At 39.3% G+C, this 13728-nt stretch overlaps 1 protein-coding gene across 2 annotated transcripts in view; it reads left to right on the top strand.

Moving 5' to 3' along the window:
- The first annotated feature begins 384 nt into the window (after positions 1–384).
- The window catches only part of usp33 (ubiquitin specific peptidase 33), a 31708-nt gene continuing 18364 nt past the window's right edge, over positions 385–13728 (top strand). For both annotated transcript variants that reach the window (XM_042497783.1, XM_042497782.1), the window contains exons 1-6: positions 385–472; positions 5158–5256; positions 6577–6630; positions 6771–6833; positions 12839–12988; positions 13277–13385. In XM_042497783.1, coding sequence (XP_042353717.1) covers positions 5173–5256; positions 6577–6630; positions 6771–6833; positions 12839–12988; positions 13277–13385 — 460 coding nt within the window. In that variant the 5' untranslated portion in view covers positions 385–472; positions 5158–5172. The remainder of the gene's footprint in view (positions 473–5157; positions 5257–6576; positions 6631–6770; positions 6834–12838; positions 12989–13276; positions 13386–13728) is intronic.

Here is a 13728-nt window from a genome sequence, read left to right as displayed (position 1 = left end):
CACTCATCCTTTATTGAGGAAGTAACCATTTTACAGAACTATTGGGCTTTTTCCATATTAGTCAAATTGTTTTTGAAAAAATACAGATCTGCCACACATGACTAAGAACACATTAACAAGTATTTTATTGCCATCACTGACAACGTTATTTTATGGTAATTAATGGTTGCTAATATTTGGTTTATTGTGATACTGTACAAATATTATGTGTGTTAACGTATAAAAGGCAAAGATGTAAAATCAGATGTAATGTTTACAGTAGGATGGGGAGGGTTTGTGTGTATTTTTTTTTAACCGGAAAAGGGGCGGAGACAGCTGTAACGTTAGCAACCACGCTGAGCGACAGGAACGGTTACCGTTAATGTGAAGGATTGCCCTCAGAAAGATGTCTTTTAAATACGCGCTGAATCCGTTTCTAAGTCATCGAGTACAACTGGATCAATCAGAGAAACGTCTTTTTTTAATCGTGCAGGTAAGAAACGAGGCTGATATTATTTCTGGATGCTAGCTTAGCCCTCCCCGGTGTAGTCACCGTGGGATCGCCAGTGGTCATGTAATACAGGAACGTTAGCTGGCTAACATTAGCTTTAGCATGCCACCACTCGAGATGGTTATCAATATCAAAAACCATTTTCAACATTATTTTATGTGGCTAAATATATCCACAGTTTGATTTTAACGCCGTCACGAGTGTTATGGCCAGCTTGCAAAGCGAAATGTTTATTAAATGACCAATTATTGACCAACAGGCTAATGCTAACAGCGGAAGATTGCTAGTCAGGCTTTGACGCTGTCAACGCCTCGCCTGGTTTTGACAGCTCAATTTGAACAAGGCCAAAGCCTCACACACCTTTACCTTTTTTTATTTAACACAGAATATACTGAGAATAAGTTGAAAACCTGACCGAGATAAGTTCTCTGTAACGTTACCTAGTTAACATTAAGTTCACTGACAGGTACGTTTTCTTAATGATGGCTAATGTTACCCTTTTGTGGATGCGCTGTATGCTAAATCGTGCTATTATGGTTCTTAGGTTTACTTATTTATTCTTTTGTGTTTACTTATTTAGTCCCTAGTGGTGATTATGTGCAATAATATAGATATAACATGTTATCAGGCTACATCGTATTCATGTGCACTGCCTGGTTTGGGTCAACGCCCCACCCTGACTGTACCACCTCTTTGTGCAGGATTGAACCTCCTGGAGGATAAATCTGTGGGTTGTGGAGGCAGTGAAAGGCTGAGGCTGGTTTCTGATGGTGTTAGAGTTAGGGATATATATTTTGTCCTCCACCAGCCTTGCATAATCGCCGGAGGCATGACTGTGAAGCCACCGGCTAATACGATTTTCCTTGTGTATACTATTAGCTGTCAAAGTGACTGCTGGTTACTGTTGGAAGCACAGAGAGTTTGTTCATCTGACTTTATGAACGGATGCTCCCAAGGTTCAGGGTAATTATAGGAATCATCGAATACAAATGTGACACTAGATGACCTTTGTTTGTGTTTACTTTATGTATGAAAGTAGAAAAACAGCTCTATTGTTGTCCAGATTGTGTGATTTATGGGCATTGATGAGGTGTGGAAACAAAGCGCAGTTTTGGTATTTATTTTGTTTTTGTGTCCAAGCAGCTGATGGAGGCAACATTTCTTGAAATTGGTTCTGTGTTGAGAGTAGGAATGCACAAATAGTGGATTTTTTTTTTGCCAATATCTGATATGCAGGTATATATAAAAACTCATTTGGCCAATAAGTAAATCAGTATATCCACATCCTACATCAGATCATGCATAGTCATATCGTGAAGGCCCACCAGAAGATATTGACATAAAATACAATACATCTCAGTTAATGTAATAGGGTTGACAACAATTAATTGACAATCCATTAATTGATGTAATCAATCAATCCATGTACTGCTGTATATGAGTGTATATGCTACACACACACACACACACACACACACACACACACACATATATATACATATATATAAGCCCCTTGTTTAATGAGAAACAACCCTGAAGTAACTTTCACTAAACCCACCACAGAATTAAAACTGGACCCTTAAAAATTATTTTTCCCATTAGTAACTACGACACAACAACATGGGAAAAAAGGTTGAAAAATACTAACATTATCCTTTAAGTGCAAGGCTGAACATGACTGACTGAGGATCAGCAGTCAGCAGTCACCTCTTTGCATGGCAGAATAATGTCATTGTCTTGTGTCTGCAAACAAACAACATTTGTTTACCCCAGATTTTTCCTCAGATTTGTACTCATCATCTGTCTAATGTTTGTTAGCAAGTCAAAGCAGTGCATCTTAGGTCTGAAGTAGGTTGGTATATGCGGTAACACTTAGAGCAAATGGCTTTTGTCACATTAACGTGGTTTAAATGTGCTGAATCACGTGCAGCTGAATAGAGAGCTGTGGGCTGGGCTCTGCTGTCATCATGCCATTCGTCCCTGAACACTCCTCAAAAGCCTGTGTTATTACGCATTTAAGACAGTATAGATAAAATAGTGAATTATTAACACCTGTTGTGACTTGTGGAATAAACCTGCTCGTCGGTTCATCCTCATTTTAAAGATGCTTTCGTTTTCTTATTTCCTTTTTTCTTTATATTTTTTTCTTATTAATATTTTCTTTAACTTTCTATTATTTTTTTAAAATAACAGAACATTTCTTGGCATAAAACCACTGAAAAAATTATATAATAAAAATAAATATATAAATAAGATGTAATTAAATCAAGAAAAACAAACAAAAAGTTAACACTATACTTGCCTATATGGTTCTGTAAGTTAAATCAAATTAATATGAAACTAAGATTCACGTGGGGGGGGCATTAACAGCAGAGCAGGTACAGCCACATTGGAAAACAACAATGACATTTTGATTGATATTTCATTATAATAAAATCTATCACAACGACCCATTCTTCTTGATTAAAACCCCCTTTTGAGCCTTTGTGTAAAAATGTCCATTTTCAGTTGCAGACTTGCTTTTTTATTATAAAAACCCTTTGAAGTCTCTGCATCCACTGGTTTATAGTTGGTGGTTTTGCATCTTTCCATTTCACCGTTATCATTTTCTTTGATTTACATTAATTTTCAAAGGTGCTTTCCCGATAGATGTATCTACTCCCGTTAGAGAGTGTCTTTAAACCGTTGATCAAACCGTGCTTCTAATAACCACTTTAGAAGAATTTATTCTGCACACGCTCAGTTGTTTACTTTATGATGCAACAGTTCTTCAAGTACAGACCTTAATAGACAGACTCCAAGTAATCCATGTCCCCTGTCACTCTCATGTCCCCCGCTCCCTGAAGGGCTATCTGAGGCAGCGCATGAGCCTTGTTTCCGTTTGAAGAGGAGATGGGACTGCGGCCCTCTCAAGAAGGCGTATAATAGAAACCTCCATTGGTTTCCTGTCATCCCACTGTACAGGGCCAGTACTGCATGCTGGGTAGCTGGCAATCTTCCTCTTTTCATACACACTGAAAATAGATGTAGTCCTTTAAGACTCTCGATGATCTGAGCTAGAAGTCTTCCAGCACCCGAGATAATCTAATGGAAGGTTTTGGAAGGATTATCGGAGTGACATACATTGTCAGTTTGTCACAAAGCTGATCAGCATAGTTTTAACACTTTATGTGTTTTCAGAAATTGAATGTTTTTTCTGATCAATAGATAGCTACAGTACCATAAGGTAGCACAATAAAAGCAGCATACCTGTAGAGAAAAGAGATAAAGTACTTGTCCACCATTAAAGTGACCTGGTTTCAAAGTTGGGGATACATAATGGTATTTTGGTATAAATTAGAGGCTGACTGAAAGAGTGGTTGGCTGATTTTTTTCTGCAGATATTGGCCTCTCAGAGATATATTGGAGTTGGCATATTGTCTGTGTATGAGGGATCAGGAGTTTAGCGTGGTTTATTGAGATACCCCTCTTGCATACCTGTAATAGGCATATTCTGTTTTTTTTATTTTTTTTACCAGGATATGATATTTACATGCATTTAAGCGCAATCCATCGAATCTCGATTAAAATCAGTGTCCCAGGGATGATGTTATTCTATAAGTCGACGCTTGAGTTAGTGTCCACCTGGTTTCCTCGTCAAAAAAGCCAATGGGATTTTTCCATTGAATTTTGGATTATTGCAGAAAAGAAGCTCTTTGGCAAACACACATTTATGATACTCGCATGTTTTGTAAAGCGAGATAATTTTCACAAATGAACACCACTTTCAGGATTTTTTAGGCCTAAATGCAATTGACAGAGGTAAAGAGCAAGCATGACTAAACGTTGCCGCCATAAAAAGGCTGTAAAGCCTTTTATAAAAATGCATTAAAGCTTCAGCATGAAAACGTGAAAGTCTCTTAAGCTTGTGTTAACCACAGACCCTATTTCAGGCATTTAACCAAAAATCCACTTTGAAATGAAAGCTCATTACCGGGTTTTAGGGCACTCTGTAATGTATGGAAACACATATTGGCTGCTTTCACTGTGTCGCCTCTGCAGCTACAGGTGCAGGTGCTGCTGTAGAGGTAGCGTCCATTTAAACGCTGCTGTCAGTGGTGGTGATTATGCACATGACCCACGTTTGCAGAGCTGCTCTCAGAGAAGGCCATCCTCTTTTATCTTGCTGTCATGGGAGGTGGAATAAAATCACTGGACTTGACATGAAGATAGACGTGTTTTTGTTCAGACAATATGTTCTAACTTCTTAAAACGTCTTACACATCTAGTCTCTATCTCTGCTTTTTTTCCTGCCTTGTCAGTGCTAAAATCATTTTATGGCGAAGACATACAGACACCTCTCGTTCCACACGAGTTGTTGACAGCTGTGGCGTGATGAGCAGCTTGGTGTGTCAGTGGATGATAATAAGGGGAATTTGTCGGTCATTCAGGCATGAAAAACCTTATGTCTTGTGGTGGTGACTCAGGTTACCGTGGCCTGACAGTTTTATTTGTCCTTTGTGCTGTTCTTTGGAAATACCTCCTGTTACTCTATCAAGTATCAGATGTTGGTTTGATAAACATCCTTTCAGAACAAGAAGTCCCACACTGTTTTATAAACCACCTGACTAAAAAATGCAAGTTGTGTAATGAATGTTGTGTTCTCTCTCTCTGTCTGTCTCTCTCAGACCTGTGGGTGAGCGATGCCGCCGGCGTCCAGCTGTGATTGTCCCCACCTGGACTGCGTGGGAGAGATCACCAAAGAGGAACTCATTCAGAAATCCCATGTGAGTGACCCTCCATCATAACACTGTGCACTGCCCCACTCAAAATCTACCACACTTAAAAAATATTTCCACATAATTTTATCCACAGGTCCTAAAAAGCACTGAATTTGGTTCCCTCGATAAAGGGGGTACTAATAGTCATGCATTAAAGGTCCACTGTGTAGCATTTAGGGGTATTTACTGACAAATATGATACATAATATTCAGAACTATGTTTTCATTAGTTTTTTTTTTCATTAGTTCACCTAAATTAAGAATCATAGTGTGAGATTTGCAACTCTTTGATCCTCTTATGAAACTGAACAATCTCAGTGACCTAAATATTCATCATATATGTGTGTTTATGTATAAATACATGTTTTTACCCTCTTCTACACCATCATCTTTTAATATTTATTTCACAGATTCATTCATATAATACTAGAGAGGGTCAATTAGCTTCACCTTCCATTTTATAAAACAAAACATGGCCAGTGTTCCCTCAGATATCGCAGTGTGCAGACATTTTTCAAGAGCTCATCATCCTTTGAAAAAAATTCAAAGGAAGTTATGACATTTAATTCATGGTGTACATATTTCCTTTTTTCCTTTGCATTTGCATTGTGTTCTATGTATTTCTTGGTTTTTATTGATTTTATTAATGTTGCTCTTTGTCGTTTATCTTTTGTCGTATCTCTGTTAAATGTTAATTCAGGCTTTTTTGTAAATTTGTTTTTTTGTTTTCAAGTTGATGGGGCATCTGTTTGTGTAAGCCTCTGGCTTCTTGACCTCTCCTGGCACTTTTTTGTAAATTTTGTTTTAATTCATCTGGATTTTATGCAATTTTTAACTGTGTGCAAATAAACAAAAAAAAAGTATTTGTTTACCTTAGAATGAGCCCTTTATATCTACACAGGCTGTGGGTCCCTTTCCGCTAAGTCTGCTATGTTGTACAACCGCAAGGTGATAGTTTTAGTTGTATCTGATTGCTGGCTGGTGGGAGACATTAAACACCTGTAAACTAAAAGTTTGATTGTCCAGATGGTGCAACGTGGGCTCAGCTTGCTTTAGGCCGCTTATCTGGGTCCAGGGCGCATTAACTTGATCACTTATTTCTGTTATACTTTCATTCTTTGGCCGGTATCACCTTGAAACAGGCATTAAATTTCATTATACGAGCATTAAGAAGAACCACAATTTAATTTAAATTTAATTTTCTTGAATTTAACTTGGTGAACCCTGAAGAAACCCTGAATAACATGATTTATATCACTTTCTGCTGTCTCACTGAGTTCCATTTTAAACAATGTGAGTAACCTGAGTGTCTTCATATTTTTCTAGGGCCAGTGCCAAGACTGTAAAGTTGGAGGACCAAACTTGTGGGCATGTTTGGAGGTACGATAATGCTCACCAGCAAAGGAAAATAAAAATATTGATTTGACAGTTTGAAATGGTACATCCTAACACTTTGTTCCTTACTTGAAACGTGTGTTTTCTGCCTTTGATTTCTGCTCTGTGTTTGCTTTTCTCTCCAGAATGGCTGTGCTTATGTAGGCTGTGGAGAGTCTCACACTGACCACAGCACCGTGCACTCGCAGGTGAGAGATCTCAGACCTTGATACCTTTAAGCTGTGAAATATTTACTCATATGTGTTTTGAGGGGTCAAAAAATGACCCGCCACTATGTTTAACAGCATAGGAAACCCCCTAAACGATCTTTATTCAACTTGACATTTGATGACTTTCCCTAGAATGACCTCAACATGAGAAAAAGTGAAACGTTGCCTTTGTTCATATTTCCATGAAAGCTGTACACCAACAGGGTAAAATCATTTTCATACCACAAAAACCACAGTACCACACACACACACACACACACACACACACACACAGAAGTACATCTGGAAAGTCCATGCACACAAACCTACATACTTTCTTCATAATGCAGTATAATATAATATGATGCTAAAGACTGTTATTGTTTCCCTAAAAAAATGCATTCAAAACAACTTTTTGCATATTTTTTCCACTTACTTAGGATGTAGAAGCTCTATATCTTACTAAAAATATATTTACTCCTATGCAGCACTTCAGCAATAATGGGTAATGATAATAATACTAATATACCTCTACTGTAGTAAAGAAAACAATTATCAGGTGTGTTGTAATAAAAACGAGTGGATTCCCCTGATTAAATACAGTGTTTCTGCACTGAGAAGAAGGAAAACCTAGATATTCACAAAGTTTGCGATGAATCGACAGTTGTTCCATCATACAAAATAGATTTGGGGTTTAAAGCAAGCAAGCTGATTTATTTTAGGGTTTTAGTATAGGCGTGTCATTTTTTTATCCTTGGGACAAGTGGCGTATACTGAACGTTAAGACAACACAAGGGCTAATTAATGCATAGAAAAGAGCGAGGACGGGATGTAGCTGAAAGGGAGGATGCCTTGAAGTTTTGACTGAAGTGAAAAAAGATGTAAACTAAAGAGGAGTGTCAGTAGAGAGGCAGAGGAGGCACAGATGGCAGGCCAGGACAGGAATACCACATCCGAGTCCCAGGAGCCATGACTTGGTTTAAAGCTGCCTCCAACACTGCTTTATTTTTAACATTTGTCTCTCTGCGATGTAAAAGCCAGCACGTGCATCTCTTAGCTTTTGAAGTGCACGCATTGTTAAAAACCATCAAGCCAGCTCTGTCTACCCACACCTCCACATTCAGTGCAACTTCAGCAGTGGATCATCTATTATTAATGGCCGTTCCTCTGGGAAGTGAGGGAGATTCAGTAGCACTGTCAGTTCCATGGTAACAGTATCAGCCCCTCCCGGCTGCGCAGAGGCTTTACTCAGCCTCTGGTGCTCTCACTGTTGACTAAGGCTTTTCCTCCAGCACGCAGGGCCAAGTGGGGTTAGGAGCAGAGACGGAGGAATATGAGAGCAAACATGTAATTTGCTCTGCCTTTTAGTATCTGCACAGCTGCTCAGATCATTGTCCAGAGTGGGCCGGTTCAAGTGCAAGCCTCCTCCTCAGAAGAGCTCTCCACCCTGAGACAGATTTTGGATACAGATTGTGCTGGTAAAGAGCTTTAATATCAGCCGATAAGTGATATCACTCCTGAATTTGATATCCGTCCACTTATCCAGCGCATCTGTCTGTATAGGTCGCCAGCCGCCTTTTGTGGGGGTTTCTTTCCGCAGACGCCATCTTTAAATCTTGTAAGAAAGAAGGCCATGCTTAATTAGTGCTTTTTAGGCCCCGAGGGGAGAGGAACATTTTAATCTCTTGACTATGCAACGAGAAACGCTGCTGTTGGATGAGATCTGATGCCTCCGCCAGTCAAACTGAGAGTAAACACGAGTGTTTCCAAGCGCTGAGTTAAAAGTTACAGCTCCATCACTAATTTCAGAAGTTGAAACACCACTTCTGTGTGCACTTGTGGTAACAAAATGGAACACATAATTAGTATTTACATAGAGATCATATTTCAAACATCGTTACGTGCCAAAAAGGACTTCTGAGGCAAATTCAGCTAATAGTAAACTTTGGAAATGCTTGTTCAAATTGCAGACAAAGGATTGGAAACAGCCTTACAGTTGTGTTTGGGCTACAAGCGTTCCTCTGGAAATACCACATTTGTTGATCCGTGCTTGAGCAGTTTTATGCGCATTTGCACAAATACTGCAAATCCACTGAGAGAATAACCTTGAAAAGAATAGTGGCACTTTGGGCTGCCCCTTGAGTCAGAGACGGTTGACTGAGATTGCTTCAAGTCCAGCAGATGTTTTTTCTTTGCACTGTATATTTGGAGATGTGTTGGTCCCCAGATTTGCCGCAGAGTGAGTGCTCTAGACTGTCTCACTACTCTTTGCAGCTGCGAACATGCAGGCAGCGGCACAGAGGGAGAGACACCGCACTGTAAAGAGAAGAAGTGGTGAATTAACAGCTCGCATCAAGTTGATATGATACAGTCTCTCTTTTGTTTGATATCTAGTGCTGGGAAAAAATGATGTTGCACATTTATGACCCGCCGTTAGGTTGTTTACTAAATTCAGACTCAAAAACTTTGTATGGAAAACAAAACAAATCATCAAATATTTGTATTGAACTGTCAAATCTGAATCGACACAAATGTCTAATAGAATAAAATTATAATGTTATTACATTTTATATCCAGAATGTCAACTTCACTGTGACATCATGATGATCAGCAAAAACATTATTATTATTCAATTATTCAGTGTCATAATTTAGGTACAGGAGGGGACACATTTGAGCAGACACTAAACTGGTGACATATGATTGATTATGTGATTGTAAACCTTAACTGTGACTTGCCTGCTCTGAAGCGGCATGCAACTGCAAAGCGGTTGTTGATTTTCCTTGTTAATTAGGTCAGTAATGTTTTGAATGTTGAGGGCTTAAGAGAAGACTTGACATTATTTTGCAGACGAAACCAGACCTGACCTGCCTCATCTTAAATCATAAGAACACACACAGAAGCAGATCTTGAACCTGAGCTTGTGCAACACTATGTAAGTTGTGTAGTGTTTATCTTGGACTGGTGTTAATAGAAGCTGTTGACACGATCAGACACGTTTTACGTAATTTCTCAAGTGTTAATCTATGTGTGCACTTTGGATTTGTTTCACATGAGGTTGTTTAGGTTTTGATGTTGAGCATTTTAGCAGACCAAAACTGAATTAGAATAAAACATTATCACGAAGAAAGCTACACAACAGTTCATTATAAAACAAAACATTATGCGGGCTGGTCAAAACATCCTCTAAGCCTTACAAATCCAGCTTGTTATTAATGCCCTACCTGGTATACTTTCTCTAATAAATTATTTAAGCTGGGGAGTTTTCATGGCCGTGCTCAGTCTGGTGTGCCCCCTCTGCCAGCTCTGCTCTGCCCCCGCTGTGTGAAGGCTAATGCAGCCCTGATGAATAATGCAGGGTCTGCTGGTCGCCTGCTGCTCACGTTCAGTCTCTTGTCGACCTGCCAGGCTGCCGGTGTTTGTCGGAGCAGCAGTGGGTCAGCAGAACTCGGCCATGTTTCCACAGCAGTAAAAGTCTGCCCTGCTTTGCTGCAGCTCCCGCTCTGTCTGTCTCTACCCAAACCTGTGAGACATGCAGCTCAGAACTGCTGCCCAAAATCTTGAAAATAAATTGTTAAAAGCAGCTGGGTTTTTAGGTTATGCTTTCATATTTAGGAGGGTGAGGAGGTTGTTAAGGTGCAAGAAATCTTAAAGAAGTGGAGGGTAAGTGAGTGCCAGTGCTGGATGAGATTATTGTGAAGTCATTTTTTAAGCACAAATACCAAAGCCGAATTTGTTTTAGCTTCTTGTGTTGTGAGTTGTGAGTATTTGCAGCTTTCTTTTGTCTTATATTTTAATAAATTGAATACTGTTGCATTTTTGACTTTTGGTCTGAGGAAAACAAGAAAGTTGAAAATGCTAATATACCATTTTTATACTTTATTTATTGTGTTTAGGATACAGAGGGGTATAAAATCCAACACAATATCAATATTTAGATCTTGTGTTAAGGGTTACTTTTATATTTCTTCTGAGACGGTAAGGAGACCATCAGGGACAGCACCAGCAGGCCAGCAAGAATTTGAAGTCTGTATTAATCCCAGTCCATCCAGTCCACAGAGGAAACCATACTGGTTAGTTCCTTACGGCATGTATCCGGGGAACGTGGATGTAAGTCAAGTGTAAGCCTAAGCAGACCAGTTGCAGAGGAATAGAGGAGGGTCACAAATGTGATGACATCAGAAAAAGGAGTTTAAAATACAACATACTTTATCAATTCTGTGTCACATTAATTGACACAAAATAACAGTGACAGACAGGGATTAATCTTTAATGAGATAATGCTGGTAACCCATGCTAATGGAAGAAAGACATGAGATTAAAATAAATAAATAAATAGAATAATAAATGGAATTTTAAAAAAGGGACCACGGGTATTTCCCTACTTTCTCTATAATTTTTCCCCTCACATTTAATGACAGTTTTAACCAATATTTCTGAAATGTTTTAATACAAAGTCTTAGGGGGAAGGTCTTTTCACTCCTTTTGTTGGTGGTTCTTTGTCAAGCCACTTCTTAGTTGTTGCCTTTTTGCTTGCCACAAGGGAAAATATTTATCCTGGATGTTAAGTTCAGCTGATACATTGCCTAAATATACATGCCAAAAGCCATTTTGTGTCATTTTATAGACCAGTAACCAAACTACGTGTTAACTGCAGCCATAATACCTTGTTTACATGATTGCAGTTGACCAAAAAAAGAACATAGTTGCAAAAGTTAAAGAAAACATACGTCAGAGTAGGTTTGTTCTGTTCTGTTTTTGTTTGCACTGTAATTGATTGGTGTGATGCAGAGTTTTGGTCCTCTTGTGCACCTTTCTGCAAAACATCTAGATTTGTAGAAATGTAAGTTTTCTGTACATGTAACTACTAAATCTGTATTATCAATAACACTGCCATTGTGTGACATACATTTTCATTTAATCACTGTTATAAACTAGACCAGGGATACTCAGCTTATTTTGCCCACGGGCCGCTTTTGCAATATTTATTAGATAAAATCATTGAACAAGGCAGAACAGTAGCAGCAGCACTGTACCGGTCAGGTGTATGCCGGGCTGTTTCTAGGATTCTAGGACATTTGATGAATTATGGCAGCTTTCATACATTCAGTTTGTAAAAAAAAAAAAAAAAAAAAATCCTAGCATGAATCACTTTATTTTCATTGTGAATTAGAGATTGGTCAGCAGGCCTTGTGGCACCCTATTGCCAGCAGGTCGTAAGTTCATAAGAATCACTGCGCGAGACCATAGTAACAGATTGTTATTAAAGGGATAGTTTTTCCATTTTCGCTGGCTTTGTTTTATAACAGTGCGGGCAGTATATGTTAATGAACTGTGGTAGACTTCCCTCAAAAACCAGCTCCCAGAGCAGCCTTGCTCCTCTCTCAGCTCAAATCTGTTTGATAATGCGTTTCGCCTCATCGAGCAGATTTTCGCTGGCTTTAGGGCTGTTGCCCAAACTACAGATTGTACTTTTGCATTTCCCTATACCCGCCACCACGGACACAAACAGTAGAAGAACGGATCAGGTGAAAGACCAGCCACTTTCTCTGTCTCTCTCTGTCTCTCAAACTCAGACCAAACTCTGTTCAAACAGTAAAATAAGGCTCTGCTGATGGAATATGAACTAAGATTATCTTACTGTTGCTTATTTATTGCCTAAAATGTCTTCAGAAACATATTTTAGTGTACTGTTTTGCTGTAATGAGAATTTGTGAAAATGGAAGCTGAAAAAACTGAACAGTTTGTCCATCTGGACTGTTACAGTAACTGCCTGAATCGTCCACCAGCAGGCACACCTGTATTTGTTATATAAGAGCAAAAACAACCTGTTGGTTGTTGAGAAATTGATTGGTATATTGTGTTGAAGATAAAACAGCATCTCGTCGATAAGAAAGTGCACATGTGCTCTATCAGCAGTAAATATTAACAATGGGTTCTGGTTTCACTTTGTTTAAACAGTCCGACACGTCTATTCACAAACTCTTTGACAACTTTGTGTGCAGGAGACGAGGCACAACCTCACAGTGAACCTGACCACGCTTCGAGTGTGGTGCTACGCCTGCGGCAAGGAGGTTTTCCTGGAGCGTAAACTAGGTCCTCACTCTCCCCACGCCAACAGGAAACCCCTCACGTCTCCACAGAACGCTGGACAGGTAAGAATCAGGTCCCCCCTCTGTTTGTCATCATGCTTTATTGTCTTCAGCTGATATGGTTTGTTTAGTCATAAAGCAGGTTTAATACAGGTCAGCAGAAAAGGTTTACATTGCATCTTTACTGCTTCGTTACATAACTATGTGCTCCCCCGTCATTCTTATCAGAGCTGCGCGATAACAGTTTGCACTATTTGTCTGTCCTTAGCGTCAGTTGAACTGTCAGTCAAATTGTATGCAGTTATTCATTTACAAGATCTGAGATTTATGACGAGGTCTGTGCTACTCCAGGACAACAGCAGGGCCCCTGGGAGCCCAACCTCTCTGAGGGTGCCCCCTAATGGAGGCTGTGAAGACCTGGACATGGAGACAGAGGAGGAGGACGAGCTGCGGGCCAGAGGTCAGTTCACACAGAAGAAGTGCTTCATCTTCACACAAAATGAATTACAGTTTCAGTCTTTATGATGACAGGAATCTGAGGATACAATAATGTTCATACAGCATACTCACATTTTACATCTGTAGGGATCAAACAAAAATCTGTTGCTAGAGAAACACGGTATTACAGTATGAAAATGCCATTAACACAATGCTTATTGTTTCCACTGATAGTAATGATAATAATTATAATACTTTTGTTTATATGAAACCTTGAAAAACAGACTTCACAAAGTTCTTTGACAAGCAGAGCAACAGCAGAAACGGGATACTCATAAGGCCAAACAGTCCTACCAAACATAAGC

Source organism: Plectropomus leopardus, chromosome 12, assembly GCF_008729295.1.
Source record: "Plectropomus leopardus isolate mb chromosome 12, YSFRI_Pleo_2.0, whole genome shotgun sequence".
NCBI classification, from domain to species: Eukaryota; Metazoa; Chordata; class Actinopteri; order Perciformes; family Serranidae; genus Plectropomus; species Plectropomus leopardus.
The sequence above is the reverse complement of the archived record's forward strand: the minus strand, read 5'-3'. Positions and strand labels throughout refer to the sequence as shown.